Source organism: Odontesthes bonariensis, chromosome 16, assembly GCF_027942865.1.
Source record: "Odontesthes bonariensis isolate fOdoBon6 chromosome 16, fOdoBon6.hap1, whole genome shotgun sequence".
Taxonomy (NCBI): domain Eukaryota; kingdom Metazoa; phylum Chordata; class Actinopteri; order Atheriniformes; family Atherinopsidae; genus Odontesthes; species Odontesthes bonariensis.
Window position 1 is genome coordinate 27244576 of NC_134521.1, and position 18195 is coordinate 27262770.

At 42.3% G+C, this 18195-nt stretch overlaps 1 protein-coding gene across 1 annotated transcript in view; it reads right to left on the bottom strand.

The window, feature by feature from the left end:
• Nucleotides 1-14463, bottom strand: part of rad50 (RAD50 homolog, double strand break repair protein) — a 28080-nt gene extending 13617 nt beyond the window's left edge. Inside the window, exons 1-15 of the mRNA XM_075486740.1 lie at nt 14385-14463; nt 12662-12799; nt 12447-12530; nt 10292-10443; nt 9993-10178; nt 9621-9825; nt 9360-9488; nt 8613-8778; nt 8125-8183; nt 7781-7915; nt 4029-4235; nt 3391-3573; nt 3017-3174; nt 2740-2915; nt 2289-2526 (exon numbers count right to left, since the gene is read on the bottom strand). Coding sequence (XP_075342855.1) covers nt 2289-2526; nt 2740-2915; nt 3017-3174; nt 3391-3573; nt 4029-4235; nt 7781-7915; nt 8125-8183; nt 8613-8778; nt 9360-9488; nt 9621-9825; nt 9993-10178; nt 10292-10443; nt 12447-12530; nt 12662-12790 — 2207 coding nt within the window. The 5' untranslated portion in view covers nt 12791-12799; nt 14385-14463. The remainder of the gene's footprint in view (nt 1-2288; nt 2527-2739; nt 2916-3016; nt 3175-3390; nt 3574-4028; nt 4236-7780; nt 7916-8124; nt 8184-8612; nt 8779-9359; nt 9489-9620; nt 9826-9992; nt 10179-10291; nt 10444-12446; nt 12531-12661; nt 12800-14384) is intronic.
• Between the last annotated feature and the right edge of the window lie 3732 nt (nt 14464-18195).

Genomic DNA, 18195 nt, shown 5'->3' on the forward strand with positions numbered 1-18195 from the left:
ACATTCACCATTGCATTGATGATATGGTTCCCAAGAGGGCTGTCCGGTCCTTCCCCAATCAGAAGCCCTGGGTTGATACAGCGGTCCGGGCCAGCCTCAGAGCCAGGTCTGCCGCCTTTGACTCAGGGGATCCTGATCAGTACAGGAAGGCCAGATATGACCGCTTGAGGGCCATTAAATCTGCTAAACGGACCTACAGGTAGGGCCCTCAGGGGGTGCGCTGACCAGCTTGCAGGGGTCTTCAGTGATATCTTCAACCTCTCCCTCAGCCTACTTCAAGAGGACCACCATCGTCCCTGTGCCAAAGAACACTAAAGCCACCAGCATGAATGACTATCGCCCGATAGCATTGACCTCTGTCATCATGAAGTGCTTCGAGCGGCTGGTCAAATCATTCATCTGCTCCTCACTCCCTCCCACCCTGGACCCGATGCAGTTTGCATACCGGTCCAACAGGTCTACAGATAACGCCATCGCCCTGACAGTGCACACCACTCTCTCCCACCTGGAAAAGAGGGATTCGTATGTGAGGATGCTGTTCATTGATTACAGCTCAGCGTTCAACACCATCATCCCCTCCACACTTGTCTCCAAGCTTGCAGAACTGTGACTAAACACCTCCCTCTGCAAATGGATCCACAGCTTCCTGACGGGGAGGCCACAGGTGGCGAGACTCGGTGACCGCACTTCAGCCACAGTGGTCACAAACACCGGCACCCCCCAGGGTTGTGTGCTCAGCCCCCTCCTGTTCTCCTTGTTCACACATGACTGTGCGTCAACGCACAGTTCCAACCTCATCATGAAGTTTGCTGATGACACAACAATCGTGGGCCTCATCACTAATGGCGCTTTTCCACTAGCTCGCTTCGGCTCGGCTCGCTATTGCGTGATTCCACTAGCACGCAGTACCTGCAACCGGGTAGATTTTCCGTATCACCTCAGCCCTGGTTCCAAGTAAGTCGAAGCGTTACTAAAATGTGACCTCAGCCGACTGCCTTCCACTGATTGGCCGAGTGTCGTCACTTTTCAATACTGTTTGTCTGGCGGCCAGGAGTCTTCTCTGGCTCTCTTCTCTTGCCTTCTGTGCGACAAAAAGCCACAGAGTGAGCAGCAACACGAGCGCCTCGATGTCTTCCATGCTATCCTCCTCGTATGTTGTTGTTGTTCTGGTCGTGCAGCCGTGTTACAACGACCCCGCCCACGTCGAGGAGGCACGAAGTATACTCGGTTGTAATGGAAACACAACCAAACCGAGCCGTGCTGAGCTAGTGGAAAAGCGCCATAACAGTGACGAGTCAACCTACAGAGAGGAGGTTGACACCCTAACAACATGGTGTCAGGAGAATCACCTCTCTCTCAACATCAGCAAAACTAAAGAGATGATTGTGGACTTTAGGAGGCGGCAGGGGGTGGAGCATGCACCCCTCCACATCAACGGATCTGAAGTAGAAAAGGTCAGCTGCTTCAAGTTCCTTGGGGTTAATATCAGCCATGATCTCACCTGGTCTGCCCACATGAACAAGGTGGTCAAAGCTGCCCGGAATCGCCTCTTCTTCCTGAGGAGACTCAAGAAGTTTGGCATGAACCCAGTCATCCTTACTAATTTTTATTGATGCACTATAGGAAGCATCCTGTCTGGTAGCATCTCAGTGTGGTTCGGTAGCTGCACAACCATGGACCGTAAGGCCCTACTCAGTGTGGTCTAATCTGCTGAGTGCATCATTGGTAGGAAACTCCCAACCCTTCAGGACATCTACCACATAAGATGTCTTCATAGAGCTGGCAGAATCCTAAAAGACTGCCATCACGCATCCTTCGGACAGTTCACCATGCTGCCTTCTGGTAGGCGGTACAGAAGCATCCGGTCTCGCACCCACAGAATGGAGAACAGTTTCTATCCTAAGGCCATCAGGCTTCTAAATGGACTATAATGCACTCTCAGCACATACACACTCGACACTTTATACTGTACACATGCCTACCTCCACTGCTGTTTGCACTGCAACTTGCAATATTGCACAATATTGTATTTTTTATTTTACCTCATGTTCTAGGTTAGTATAGGTCTTAGATTAGCATAGGCTATTATGTGTATTATATGTTCAGTATAGCTCTTGTAATTAGCGTAAAATGTATATTGTAGTATCCACATTGCCTATTTATTGTTACTGTTTTTGTTAGAGTACTTATGTCATGACATGTTACGGTAGCTGCCTAAATGATGCACAGATCTGCAACACTTTTCTTTTTTCAGTATTCACCAACAGGAAAGAATGCAGCACAAATACCTTACTGGTCTGAGAGCCATCATTTCATCTTTCTTCCTCTCCTTCCTCTTCAGGTCCTGCTCCGTGTTCTTCAGCTTGTCTGGCACCAGGCGTAGCTTCGACTGCATGTCGCTGATCACTTCCTGCAGATCAGACTCTGAAGGAAAGGTGCGCTGGCACACAGGGCAGCAGGGCTCCCTCTCCTCTGTGAGCTGACTGATGAACTGGGTGTACACTGCTGTGGCTCCGGCTAACATGGCTTTACCAGAAAAAGGGGATAACGAGAACACAAGAAGAGTCCGTCACCATTACTACAAGGGGCCGTTGCAATGGGAACAGGTACTTTCTCTAGAAGAGCTTCCCTTTTTCCATCATTCCCAAAGTCACCCGACCTCTGAGTGTAAGAGTTTTTTTTCTTCTTAAGTCTAAACTACAATCGGCATCCAAGTCATGTTAGTTTCTGACCACTTACCTCTCTGTTTGGATATCTTTTCCAAATCTTCCTGCAGTTTGCCCAGGTCCTGTTCCAGATCTTGACTACCACACACATTGAAGAACTTTTCTTCATCACCGACTAACTGCTGCTCCTTCTTACGCAGCTCAGCAGCAATGTGGCTTTTATTCTGCTCACTTGATGCCAAATCCTTACTGAGATTTAAGAACACAAACACTTATCAGAGGTCTCAGCCAGAGACCGACGCATTTTTCAACATCTTTACTGTCATTCACTGGAAATACATCTCACTAACTTGAGCTTTGCAAGTTTGTCCCTGATGCCATTTATTTCCTTGGACTTTGAATAGATCCAATCCTCCAACTCTCTCTTGTTGGGAAAGTGGCCAAGAAGGGACACAAGATCCTCGCCGTGCCGAGACTTGATCTTCCGTACCTGCTCCTCCTTTTCAGTCTGGAAGAACAAATAAGGACAGAATGGTGCGTAGATAAGAAGAGGGAACCAGAGAAGTTAAGCAGAGAGATGATAAAACAAGGGAAGATGACGTGGCTTTCTCAGGTTTAACTTGAGGGAGTGAGAAGATCACATAAGAAAAGCAATGTAGTAGAGCGGCGTGAGTTTCTCTAATAGCTTCAGAGAGTAAAGGGCCTCCTGTGAGGTAATTCACACCTTATCCTTTTTTAACATGTCCATCTGTGTGCGGGCAGTTGTGTGCATGTTGAGCATCTGCATCTCCTGGTCGAGCTGTCTCTGTGTGCGATCAAGCTCAGTCTTTTCTCTCTGGAGCTCTTCAACCTCGACCTTCAGCGCCTCCACATTAGAGCTCTGAACTGCGCTCTGCAACTCACGCTCCTGAGGAGGAAGCACACACACACACAGCTAAGAACACATCAAAGGGACTTAAGTGTTCAGCATGACGCCGGTGGCATATTGGGAGAAAAATACTTTATGTGAAAAAATAAAGACGAAAAATTATGTATTTGTAACGTTATATAAATAATCAAATAAATACAACGATGTTCATATCCCTGTAGCTGAACCTTTGTACGGAATGTGACTAATTTAATGTAGAGACAAGGAGGAGAATGTGAGAAAATGTCCGTATGTACATGCAAAGAAAGTCATGACCACTGCGAGGCTGTACATTTAGTACAAACATATGTCACGGATGATGTGATCTCAGTGAGACAGCTTTAAGTACGAGGCTGAACGCACTCACAACATATTCAGAACGTTCATTAGGAGCTCATTCAGAATGGTCTGGGAAATGGATTCAGATATCAAAAACAGTGTGTGTGTGTTCTCACCACTTTAGCCAATTCATTTTCCAGTTCTTGCAGCCGACTGGATGAACCCTCAAGCCTCTGCAGCTCTGCCCTGATGTTCCTCAGTTCGTGCTGCTTCTTTCCCTGCAGGTCTCTCTTCAGCTCCACTGTTCTCTCCAGACTGATCTTCTTATCCCTCATTTCGTCAATGCACTGCTGCTTCTGTTGCTCCTTTTCCTGCATATCAGCCTAAATGAACAAAACAGCAAGTATATGAATACACGATCCATTAATGGTTAATGTGGAACTTACGTTTTTTACTAAAACAGTATGTGTGTTTAATGCACGAACACACATTCTACCATAAAGATCACGCTCACCTCTGCTCATCTTCCATGGGATTGTTAGTCATCCAACTAACAACTGTGTGATGTGAAAACATCTACAAATCCATTGAGCATGGAGTTTTCAGTTAAAAAGGAGATGGTGTTAAATTTATGGTCATTGGAGCGGGTTTATGTTTTGAGATGCAAAGTTGGATCTGTCAGGGCTCCAATGAGAGCACATTTTCCCTTTTGAGTCAGTGCAGCAACATTTTAAAACCAAACACCAGCGTATCCTGTAGTGAAACTTCATCATCATAACAAAGTTAGGAAGAAACAATTCTGCCCAGGTTACCATTGACCTGGGTCCAGTCAGTACTCCCCCTCTGCATTATGGTGACACTGAAATGGTAACGGACAAATAGACAATGTGTGTAAGTGAGTGAGCAGGGAGTGAGCTGCCAGACATGTTTATCACCGCTCTCAACCAGGAGTGTTGACCAGAACAATAGGCCAGGATACTCTTCAATTGTGTGTGCACACGCCGGGATTTTAGGCAAGCGGAGGAGAAGGGATGAGACAAGTATTCCAAATATGGATCTGGGTTTGGTTTTTCAGCTAATAAGCAAAAACACAAACAATTGTACGAATTGTTCAATGTTTTCTTACATAAACTACACACTCCCAACATTTAACATGGATATAGAATAGAAAAATACTTTATTTGTCCCCCAATGGGGGAAATTCAAATTCGTCAAGTAGCTCAACATTTTTTAAAATATTTACAATGACTGAATTAACAACAATAAAACAACAATAATAATTCTAATACTAACTAAATAATAATAAATGACTAAATGGCAAAATAAACAAATAAATAAAAATCAATCAATCAATTTGAGAAGAACTTAGCAGTGACTGTTATAAAGCCTTATATACTGTAGATGGCAAGATACAACCTCAAGGTGCAAATAAGCACACATCTGCGATTAAAGCAATACAATGTAACTTCTCAAAAAGCCCACTATGGAGCTCCCCCTACAGGCTTGGAGGTAATATACGGTTACACTGTCGTAAATACAACACCCTTTCGCTTTCACGTTTCACGTTTGTTGACGAACCGGCGAGGAGTCAGAAGGTGCAAGCTATGTCGACCGAGAAGGTAAGAGTAATCAAATGTACCTGGGAGCATGAGAGGGGTCTATTTGTTTTTGCGGTAGGTGAGCCAGAAAGCAAGTCAAAGTACTTCCGCTCAGCTCCCTGGCCGCTACCGGGCAGTCCAGCAAAGTTACATAGCGCAGTTTTTCCAACTCAGACCCCCGAAGGGCATAGGAGACAGGCCAATCGTAATACAGTGGAAACCGCTTATAGTGGTCACGGATATAGTAATCAACCGCTTTTATGGATCAAAAGGCTTGGGACGGAATCATTTCTATACAAATGCTGTTTAAAAAATTTGTTTATAGTGATCAAGAAATCCGCTTATAATGTTCATTTTTGGCCATTTTATGAATGTAAACATGTGCAAAAATAATTTTAAAACTACGTGTAGCTATTTTATTTTTTACTCCCTTGATTCCTTTCTGGACGTCTGCTTCTGCCTCGCTAGCTAACGTAACGAGTTGACACCGGGCAGCAAGCGCGCGAATCATGGCTGGAAAAAGAAAGTCATGGAGGAGCATGTGTCCGAGGATGGGTGCTGGAGAGCGGATTGAATGCGCGTGTGACCGCTGGAAGCTCCAGGCTGGTTCTTGTAAGATGCGAGGCCGGTGTTCAGTCGATTTCTCCTACTTGTCGAGAATTGCTACTTTGTGGTTTTGCGCATGCGCCGAGCCGATTCTCTAAGTTTCGTTTTCACACCAAGTAGCACAAATCGACAGAACACCGGCACGGAGGAGCATAGATCCGAGCAGGGGTGCTGAAAGGCAGATTGAATTCAAACTTTATTTTCTGACTTGTAAGAAAAAAAATGCACCGGCGGCACAGCAGAGAATAAGTTACGTACTGTATTTGAGTTAGCCTACAGTATGTCTGTGCACTGCGCAGTACTGTAATTAAACTTGCATGATAATAAAATTCAGTAAATGCTGAAGCTATCCGTTTCATTTAAATTTTTCTCATTGAAAAACGATACAAATGGCATTTAGATGATATTCTCCATAAAAAATAAGTGAAAAACCTGTACTGTAATACAACTTCGGTTTTAGTAATCAACCGCTTATAGTGTTCAAATTGGCTCTGGACCAACGTGATCACTATAAGCGGTTTCCACTGTATTAAAACTCGTTCTAGCCGCACAATTTTTTTCAAGCTGTTATTTTAAGGTAGAAATGTTACATAGTATTGCTTTAATTCCAAAACCAGTCCTACTCATATTTAGTTAGCTAATGATTTAACTCCACAATAAATCTCAGCAGAAACACATTTCCATAACTGCTTAACTTCTATAGCAGGCATATATAGACCGAACATATTTAGCGAGAAGTTCAGCTGAGAACCAGGAAGCCTCTGGCTGGGATATGCAGCACTATAGCTGCACTCTTTGACCACAACTCAAGCTAAAAGCTTTGGGTAAGAACATTTAACTGTGCATGAGAATGCTAATAAATGGGACAAGTTACTCAGGCTCACTTGTCATTGATGCACAAATCTGGATGCAGGTGGTAATATTTCCACATGTTAGCAGCTCCTCCAGCAGACTAAAAAGAACTCAACGTTAGCAGCCAGCACCATTAGGATTTGGCAAAAAACAACAGGCGGCTGTGATCATGTCACCACCACAGCAACAAGACTGCAGGACAACAGCGTTCACCAAGGAACCCAAGGGTGCAACAGACAGAATAATAATGATGAGTAAGGAGCCTTTTGTGCAGCATTATCATTTAAAAAAAAAAAAAACAACAAAAAAAAGAAAGGCTACAGTTGGATATAAGAGGCTTAGCCTCTCCAAGCAAAAATGAGGCAAAGCTCACACCTGTTTGCTCGATTTGATCAAAGAATCATCCATTAGTCAAAAACGAAGCAAGATCTAAAGTGCATAAAATTGTTCTCCAGTGCAGGAGTCCTGAAATATTAAATATTCTATAGATGTTGTAAATCTCAGGAATATCAGCGTGTGAGAAATGATCTGAAAGCGTCAGCAAATATGCCGAAGCATTGGGGCCTGAGTGCTTGTGAAGGTTTCTCCCTTCCGCTCATCTGTGTGCTGCTTTCCGATGGCCTCCAGCTATAAAGGATATGTACACATACATGCAGTATTCATGTCTCCGCAATAAGAGGGCTAATCTGCTATTCTAATGTGTTTGTAAATAAAACGTTGTCATTTCTGCATCACGTGGTGCTCCTTCACCCTTTCCCTCCCCTTTCCAGCACATCTCCAGGAGAAAGGCTCCTGTTTGGATGTGCTTCTGCGAACAGCAACTGCCACTACTTAAGGAGAAGTGTTTTAGTTTCAAATAACGCGTTCCTTACCATAACCTGACAAAGTGTCTCTTTTTCCTGCTCCAGCCTCTGTGTGACGTGTTGATGGAAGCTCTCGAGCTGCAGGGAAGAGAATGGTGGTCGGTCGTATCCCTCCATCTCCATAAAGGATGATAACGAGCGAACCTGTAACAGACACCGAAGTTTTGGTTTATCGTAAAAGGAATAACATTTGTGTTTTTATTAAGCTTCTATGCATGAAAGCGATGCCAGTAAGCTCTCCTCCTCTCACCCATTGCATCGCATTCAGTTTGACCCTCAGTGGGAACAACTAATGTCATCAAAAACTACAAGACAGACACACCTACATCAGCCTCCCCCCCTTTAAATCTCACCTGAGTGTCGCGGCTTTTGATGCTCTGAGTGTGGCGATCAGCTTCCAGCTGTAGACGACCTGAGGGAAAAATAGAGTTTAATCTATAAATCACAAAAGTTTCCATTGGCTTTTTTCTTGAAGGAACACAATGAAATACTTCAAGTCCAGATCAGGCTTTTATGTTGACATTCTGCCAGGGCACTCAAGGATAAAAGCGTAGCAACAAAGAGAATGAAGAATGAAATATGTTCAATTCGTCTTCAACCTCTTAACATTCACCTCTTCTTATGGAATTTTCATCAAATAAATAAAGTTTACTCCAGTCTCGACAGATGACTTGGATCTTATTGGTTCTATATGAAAAACAAGATGTAGCTGATCTGTGTCGGACTGCTGTGCACTCGGGTATAACAGCAAATCTGCAACACTCATCTTCTGTCAACTGTCCACACTTGTGTCATCTACTAAGTCCATCTATTAGTACTTCATCATAAACATCCTTCATGCCTTGCTCTACGAGGAGATCCGCCTTGACTCTGTTGAGTCTCTGACACTCTCGGCCAGCTCTCTCCAGCTCCTTCTGGCAGTCAGTAAGCCGCCGCTCCTTCTCCCTCACAGTCTTCTGGTGGTTCTGGTAACCCTCCTGCAGCTCCTGGTCTGACCCCTGGAACACCTGCCACACACACACACACACACACACACACACACACACGTTTCACTTGCTTACATCTAAAACTCAAGAAACATATTAGCAAACTCTCAGGACCAGTGCTATGACTCAAATACAGTCTACCAAGGTAAATATGTGTGGACTTATAAATATGAAAAGTGATTGGATCCGGGACATCCTACATGTTCATATAGAGTACAACATATTCCATGGCTAATACACCACGAGAGATAGCTGACACCCACCTCTACAGTATCATGCAGCAAGTCCTAAAGAAGGCTAAACAGAGTAGATACCGTGTTTTCCTCTTTATATCTGCATTGTCTTTGTCTCTAAATTTAATTTTCAATGCAAATTGTTTTTCTAACATCAGTAATTATCTTTCAGACGACTCGTCAGGTTTCCAGCTGCAGTGTAGTCGATGCGTAGCCTTCACACTCAGTGACATCCATTCAACCTGATAGGTGCTGGTGCTTCTGTTTCCTCTCATTCACGAATTGTGCCTCACCTAATTTCTTATTCAACTTATTCAAGGTGAACATCCCATCTATTTACTATCTATAAATTATTTACTACTGCATTACTTGCTCCATGGTTTCCTCCAGCTCTTTGTTGTCTTCCTCCATTTGTTTCTTCCTGCTACCTAAAGCCTTTATGTCGTTGTCCAGCTTCATTACTTTCCCGAGTTTCATGTCAATATCCATCAATCGACTCTGAAAATAGAAAAAGGAAGTAACGAGAGGAGGGGGTGACTAATTTACCTTGACGTGGCTCAACTTTTATGGTTTACTTAGCTTCAGTGTTATTCATGTAAGTCACAGGACCATTATACAGCATGAACCCACCTCAAGTGGATCAATCTGGCTCTCGATCTGCTGGACGCTGTCTTTTGAGGCCATCAGCTGAGCCTCTTTGGTTGCCACAGTCTCTCTAATCTGCTGAGCCTTCTCCTTGTTCTGCTTCAGGTAGCGCAGCTCCACCACACATTCTTTGACCGTCGTACTTTGTCTGAGACGAAGCTGACGCATCGTCTCCAGAGCTTTGATATATCTGGTAGAAGGACAAACAAGTAGTAAGAGACTCCCTAATTTGGCAACGTCTGCATGGTGAGTGTGTATTTTCACTCCGGTTTAAGTTTGATTTAGAATACTTTAAATCAAAGTGAAGCTTTGGCATTCAAATAAAATACAAACTTGGAAAAAATGTGCTGGATTTACTTCGTTGCAGCAAAGATGGAGTCAAACTTGTCTTTGAGAGCTTTTCCTTCACTAAGTGGCCAGTTCGACTCTTCTTGGTGGCAGAAAATGACATGATTCAGCACAGGCTTTGATACACCCAATGCAGAAATCATCTCCCGGTCCAGCTCACCACACTTAGAAGACAAACTCACTTTCTCACCGTCTCTGGATGAAACACAAAAGGAGTCAACACACAGGTGCCACCTAACCTTAACATGCAATCCCAAAGTTTAAGATGACTTTTTAATAGTTAGTTGAAAATCTTGAGAGTGGCTTACTTCATTCTGGTAATGACCTGCTCTAAGCTTTTGAAGGAGTAGTTCTTTGCCTTCTGAGTGCATGACATGGAGCGATGGATAGTGACTTTCTCTCCGTTGACGTCTGAGAATAAGAGTCGTATCTGAGCTCGCACATCGGTCTCATGGGCATCCTGCAATCGCACAGGGAAACTTTTACTAAAGGTAAAAGTGCATCAATAACCTCGGCACTCTGGACCTGAAAGCAAGGCTGGGGCTAGAAAGAAATCTTAAAAATACATCAGAAGTATAGACGTAGACGCAAATCAGCTTCTTTTTTTTTTTCTTTTTTACACATAATGCTTAAGATCATCTCATTGTTATCATTTAAAGTAACTTAAAGTGATAGTTCGGAGTAGATTCACCCTAGGGTCATTTGAACCATGACATCTAGCCAAGTAGCCCACCCGAAGTTTTTTCGATCTTGGCTGAACATCAGCCGAGTTACTGAGTCATCCCGAATAGCTTAGTACAAGGGTTAATGGAACCTGGCAGTATCTCCAAAATTACCACACTAAAATCACATGCCATGACACCAAACTTCTACTGTACAGTGAACCGTCGTTTTTCGGGGGGGTTACGTTCCAAAAAGAACCCGTGATAGGCGAAATCCGTGAAGTAGAAACCTTTTTTTTTTTTTTACAATTATTATACAATGAAATACTGCATAATGCATTGAAACCAAAGAACAAAACCGTTTTACAGGCCCAAGCATTTGTTTAACAAATAAAAGTACTGTATAAACGTTTTTGTTTTTTTTACAAATAACTACTGTACTGTAAAATAATCATTTTCATCATCAATACGAACTGAAGGCTTCAAATTGCGGAGATCAGCACCGCCCCACCGCGACCCAAGTCATTGGATTAGAACGGGAGAAAATGAAAAATGATTTTGAAAAAAAATACAAAGTACAGTGGGACAAATAGTGACTCACGTGTATTTCACTGCTCTTCTGACTGAGCCGCTGCATCCTGACTCCGCTCTGTAGCGTTTTTTTCTTCTAAAGCCCGCGGTGCAGGTGTGTTTTTTCGAGAGAAGAGCTTAATTATCGGTAGTTGTTGTCGCTCTTTTTTCTTCTGGGCAAAAAGATTTATATATACCGACATGCCACCATCGATTATGTTTGAGATCTGTAATGAACGTGTACGTGTATATTTTAAACCGCAACGTTATTGACACACAGGTAAAGTAGAAGCGGAGAGACTGTTTAGCCAATCAGAATGCAGAACACAATGCACGATGCAAATCCGTGAAGCAGCGAGACCGTGAAAGGTGAACCGCGTTATAGCGAGGGTTCACTGTAGTACAAATATGGTCTGTACTCACAAAACGATGCATTTGGAAGTTTGTACATAGTCCAGGAGTTTATTATTATCAACACAAGCCTAATAGCTTCTCTGCTGCTAAAGCTGCGTCGATGTCACTTCCTTGATCTGGGAGCTTCAAAGTAAGATGAGGGTTGATCTACTACTGTAGACAACAAAGTATATGCTATATTCTACATGATTTTTTATGAATTTTTATGTTGTAGAGTTGTGAAATTATTTTATCAATGGAGAAATTGAGCAGTCTTGCTTTGTTGCCTACAGTAGTAGATCAATCCTCATCTTACTTTGAAGCTCCCAGATGAAGGAAGTGACGTCGACGCAGCTTTAGCAGCAGAGAAGCTATCAGGCTTGTGTTGATAATAATAAACTCCTGGACTATGTACAAACTTCCAAATGCATCGTTTTGTGAGTACAGACCATATTTGTACTACTGTAGAAGTTTGGTGTCATGGCATGTGATTTTAGTGTGGTAATTTTGGAGATACTGCCAGGGTCCGTTAGCGCTTGTACTAAGCTATTCGGGATAACCCAGTAACTCAGCTGATGTTCAGCCAATATCGAAAAAACTTCGGGTGGGCTACTTGGCTGGATGTCACGGTTCAAATGACCCTAGGGTTAATCTACTGCGAACTATCACTTTAAATGGGGGGTTTTAAGACACACTGTCAATGTTTTATTTAGAGTACAGGTCAGACCCGTCCAACATGCCGAAATCAGCTGCAATCCACCGCTGTTACAGTGATATTTAAAGAGGGACGAGGGGAAAAAAAACTTCAAACTGACAGCACAGTATTTAACAAACTTACTTTAGGATCATGAACGAAAGCCCCTCCTTTAGATCCGGGGGGAAGTTCTCCTGATGTTGCATATTTAAGACATTCAATAATGGTCTGAAAACATAGGTCATATCGAGCAAAAAATGAATACAAGATAATGGCATATATCACTGTGAATATTTCTATCCAACATCCATTCAGTTAACTTCCTTGTTCATAACTGTCTGTAAAATGGAACTTCGTACCGTTTTCCCCGCTCCGTTGGGTCCGACCAGAACAGTTAAAGGAGTGAAGAAAGAGATGACCTGTTTGTCTTTATCCTCAATGCCAAAGCTCCTCACCCCCAGGATGCTCATCTTGTCTATCTTCGACATGTTTGCCCTCTGAAAAAGAAGGCAGGAGAGCACACAAATTGAGTCGGACGTCTATGTGATGAAAACTAAAGAAACGGTACACATTCACCATGAGATCAGTTAAAGAACGTAGTATTACAGCAAAGCTGGATACTTCTGATTATCAGTGCATCTTCGAAACTATGCTGCAGTCACATGGTCAAGAGGGTTTTACTGCGGCAGCTGACGGTATCAAATGATCTGCATTTGGTGTGTGAGGCTGCTGTTTGCAACGAGCAGCTGCTGATGACACTGACAAATATTTCCGTTGTGCTGAAAAAAAATAAATAAATAAATCGATAAGACTGTCAACTTGGTCCTGATCGTGCTTGAGCCGCAGACTGACTTGCACAGTAATGCTGTTTTTGTGACAACCAATTGGCACAGCTGGCGCATCTTTCCCACATTTAATTCCCCACCTGCATGCACAGGTAGCAGAAAAATGGCACATCTCCTCAGGATGTACATCTACTCTTAATACAATGTACTGTGTCTTTTGCTGATGGATATACAAGTGTGCACAGTTATTTGGTGACTAAGATGGAAAATGTCACATGTTTATTGTTCATGTAACAAATACATGAAACGAGATAACAACTGCATCCCATTTTCTGCCATTTAAGAATACTGAACATTGTACTGTGCAAAAATCCTAATTAATGCAAAGGACTCACTAGTCTACCAGAGCTTGAGGAGAGTATCTTTCATCGAGCTGGCAGGAGCTCCACCTTGAGCCCCAGTGACATCAGGCCCTCCTGGTACCTGATTTAAAGGCTGTTTCAATGTTGTGCCTTTAGTCTTGCATTTGATTGAAGAGTCAACTCAAAACATTTTATACTGCGGTGCTCACACCTCCATAATTCTGCCATTACAATGTCAAGGTTTCATCTGTCTGGAGGACAATCCCCTTTTTAAAATTATTTGTTCCTTTTCCATATCATCTTAATGTCTTAATTGGCCCATCTTACATCAAGTAATGAAACTGGCCAACTAATGTACACACTTTGTGATTTGTTATGCCAAATCCTATCTTCTTACACAAATAGATATGAAATGAAAGTTAATTCTAAAGTACAATTAGAAAATGCAGTTTGGAATCTAAACATATGCAATTAGGAATCTAAAAATATGCAATTAAACATTCAAATCACAGCGTGCGAGACCGACTGGCACTAGATGTGTTATCAGATGACTAATACAAGATAAAAAGCATTTCCCTACATTGGTTAGAAGTTTATTTGGTGAAGTCTTTGCAGCTTTTTCTCAACAAGAATTCATTGCGTTTGCAGATGTTTGCCCGAACACATGATTTTGCGTGTCAACATTGCTCATTTTGGGGGAATGAGCTATCACTGTTCAGAGCTAATTGTAATTAGCGTGTGTCCAGTCTAAAAAAAAATACAACCATTCAGTGTCAGCCGAGGCGCTAGCTAATGGCGAAGTCTAGCTATCATGCTAAGCAGCAAAAGTGTTCCAACAGTCAACTTTCAACTGTTGAACGGAGCGGGCCGCCGTAGAGTGACACAAAAATGCAATTCGTCTTCATCAATACGTATATGCTATCCACTCGACTCACCTTGGACAATGTTTTTACTTCTGGTGCTCAAACGTGAAACTACAGTTTTCGCGCTGCAGGGGACAGTGACGTAGGAGCGGCGGCTCACTTCCGGTGCAGAGGGACTCAATAACATAGAAGAAGAACGTGTAGAACAGCTTTCCCACTACATTTTTTTCTAGTTATTGTTGTTTTTGTCGACCCTCTAACTTTGCAACAACAATGTGTTAATTTACACAAAATTACTAAAATAAATAAATAAATTCAATTAAATTATTAGAGGCTTTTCTATGCGTTCTAAATCTAACCAATACGGTCACAAAAACACAAGTTTTTCACGGTGAAAATAAACAAAGTACCCTGTGATGGTGTCTGAGACACACCTCTCATGTAGCTTAAGCTCAATTGTTACCTACTTTATTGATGCATATAATTTTGTCCGGTACACTAAATAAATGTATTTAAACATCACTTGCTTTTTTTCCCACGCCTTTATGAAAACCCCTTTGTTGTAATTCATAGATTCCATAGCAAACATTCACTTTGCGGAATATATATCTGTATAGGAAAAACCCAGTTAAGTAAAATTCTGCGGACTTGGTTTGGCTTAAGTTATATGTCTCTGCCAGTAGATGACAGATCACATGACATTATGAGTGTTGAACTCAGTTGCCTCTTAACTTCAGTTACATGTTCCTACAGCATCAGTGATTCAATTTTCTAATCTTCTACTTTCATTTAGACTTTTTTCAATTTTCAGTCAGTCACTCATCTGCGGGCTTGGGTGCTGTAGGGTGTTCACTTGTGCAATCTGGGATCTCCAAATTATTTTTTAATTTGCTGTCCACAGATTGAGAAACAACGGTCTGCCCTAAATTTGTCAAAACTGAATTTTCTTCTCTTGCTGTTGGTTGTAATTTGGTTGTAAAAATCAACTGTATGTCTGTGATGATTTTTTTTCAAGGTGTTTAGACTTGTTTGATCCAGGTAAGTATGCGATGATTGCAATGGTTAATAATGAGCTGATATTTGACAAATGCAGGGACGTTGGATATCTAGAACATACTGAATTAAAAGTTTGTATTTCAGCTTTAATGTGATTGCTGTTATGTAATTCATATAACAAACTTTTAGTGCTTTTATGTTAACTTAAGGAGTTTACTTTTTTTTTTGTTGCAAAGGCCAAGGCTGATACTGGACAATACTATGTTTGCAAGCCATGCCCTAATATCCAGGGTGGCAGATTCTCGTCTCAAAACCTTTTACCACAAGAGGTCAGTGTTTTCCTGAGGAAACCAGAGTGCTGCCAAACCTTGGATCCCACTATAATCCTCTCACTCCTTCACCATGTTGTGAGACTGTTCTCTTGTGACACTCCTGGTCATCCTTGTGTTTCGCCTATCAAGATCAGATCAGATGTCTCATCAGTCAACACACATTTTGAAAATCAAAAACTTTGAATCCCATTTGCTGAACTGAATGTTCAGTGGCCTGAACTTATCTGTTTAGTCAGTCACTCTTTTGGAAAAAAAAACCCTGAATAACTTTCACCTAGTTAGACACAGATCTTATTTAGTGCAAAACCATAAACCTATTTCTGTGATGCACTTGTGATGCATTATGGCAGACACGGGTGACCGGAGTCAGACACAATCACTGCACAGATGTCACTGCTTGCACACAGCGACTCAGATTTGTTCTCTTGTAGCAAATGACTTGATGACCCCAATGTAAGCCAATTGAAAGTGACCACGCAACATGGCTGAATTAAAGGTTGCTGCCAAATATGGAAACACTTTGAGAGGCAGAGTGTGTGTGTCAGAGGTGGATGATGAGAAAAAGCAAGGCCAGTAAGACTAATGTCAGATGAAATTCTAGTAAATGTGATAGAACTTGTTCATGGAATAACAATTAGGGGAGCAGGACAAAGAACACCACCCATTATCAGCAGGTTGCTTGTGGCTACAAAAATCAGGAGATTAAAACAAGTGGATATGTATTTGTTTGTTTATTCATTTGGTTGTTTTTAAAACAAACAAACAAAAAACATATCCCGATATTTCACAATACATCTGTCTTGGCTGTTTTCTCACCATTTTCTCTTTGGGAGATTATCATATGTGTAAGTGCTTTAATTTCAATCATTTTCTGACACATTGAGTCATCTGAAAAAAGAAACAAAAAACTAAATATGAATGAGAGCAGCTTTACAAGGAATTTGACTGTATTGACTTGTACATATAGGCAGAATTAAGTAAAGACTAAAAAAATGATGAAAATAATTTTTTTCTCATCTTATGTAAACATGCTTATATTCATTAGGCAATTCATCTGCAAGAAATATAGCATAAAGTTATTGAAGAAAGTGAGAATGTATCCAATAAAGTAGAATGTGCACAAAGCAAATTTACAGGGTATCCTCTTATTCCTTGATCTAAGTTTCCAGTGTTTGCAAACAGACACATTGCAACTGTGAAGCTACATGAATTACAGTGTAACGTCCATGGGGTTTTTCGCCATGTTTTTAGATCTTGTTTAGATTTTTGTTTTATCATGTTTTAGGTTATCTCATGCCTTGGTGTCTAGTTTCTGTTTAATTCTTAGTTGTACCATGCTTTAGTTTTCAAGCTCACGTTTAGTTTTGCCATGTTTTAGTTCTTTCTCATGCCTTAGTTTTCTAGTCCAGCCCAGTATTTAGTTTAGCCGTGTTTTGTTTTTTCACAGTTTAGTTTGTTATCCGGCCCAGTTTTATATAATAAACCAAGTTTGCCTTTTTGAAATCTGCATCCGTGTCCTTCTACGCCTCGCACCCACCCAAACCTGACAGAAGGATCTGGCCAAAATGGACGCGGCGGACTTCGAGGCATTATTTGAGCTGGTCGGGGACCTCTGCTGCTGCTTGGAGCGGGACAGCAGCTCTTGGCAGAAATTGTAGGTGGCCAATGACATCGTGGATTGGCGAGTTCTCCAGACATGGGCTGTGGACCTGTCACACGTCTGGGCGAAGGCGAGGAGTGTACAGCATGCTGCGGTGCTGGACATTTTTGGCATGGAGCCTGAAAAAATAGCTGCGCTGTACACTCCCTCCCTCATCTCTCCAGTATCCCGGCCCCAAGATCCAGAGCCCAGAGAGCTAGAGCCCACAGAGCCCATAGAGCCAGAGTCCCTAGAACCACAGCCCAAAGACCCACATCTCAGAGCCCCTCCCTCCCACCCAGGTTTTGGGATACATCCCTTGAAGGGGGGGCTCTTCCATCGCCGGATGTCTGGCCGTCCGCCAGACCGCCTCCTGCTGCCTCGTTGCCGGAAGTCTGGCTGTCCGTTTGAAGAAACCTGTTGGCAGGATGTCTAAACAGCTAAAGGAGGAGTTCAGCTGGTGTAAGATGTCCTCCAGGTCTTTGCTGTTAATGGGTTGGAACTGTGTCATGGTGTTTAAACGGGTTTTCGGTGGAGACGGTACATATGCTGAAGCTGCTGCTGATGTACCAACTGCTTGTCTAATATTTTGGATTTTGTCTGTGAAGAATTTGGTAAAGTCATTGCAGGCCATGGTGGAATGAAGTTCAGTTGCCACTAACACAGGAGGGTTTGTTAGCCTGTCAACTGTAGCAAATAAGGCCCGAGCATTATGAGTGTTTTTGGTGATGATGTCAGAGAAGTAGGACTTTCTTGCATTCCTCAGTTGTAAATCATAAGAGTGAAGTTTCTCTAATTACTTCCAGGAGATAACTGCTTACACTGAAATGATTCATTAAATAAGACTGCTACTGTCAGGTTTTTGTGAGGAGGGAGGACACGGATGCAGACTTTCAAAAAACAAAGTAGATTTATT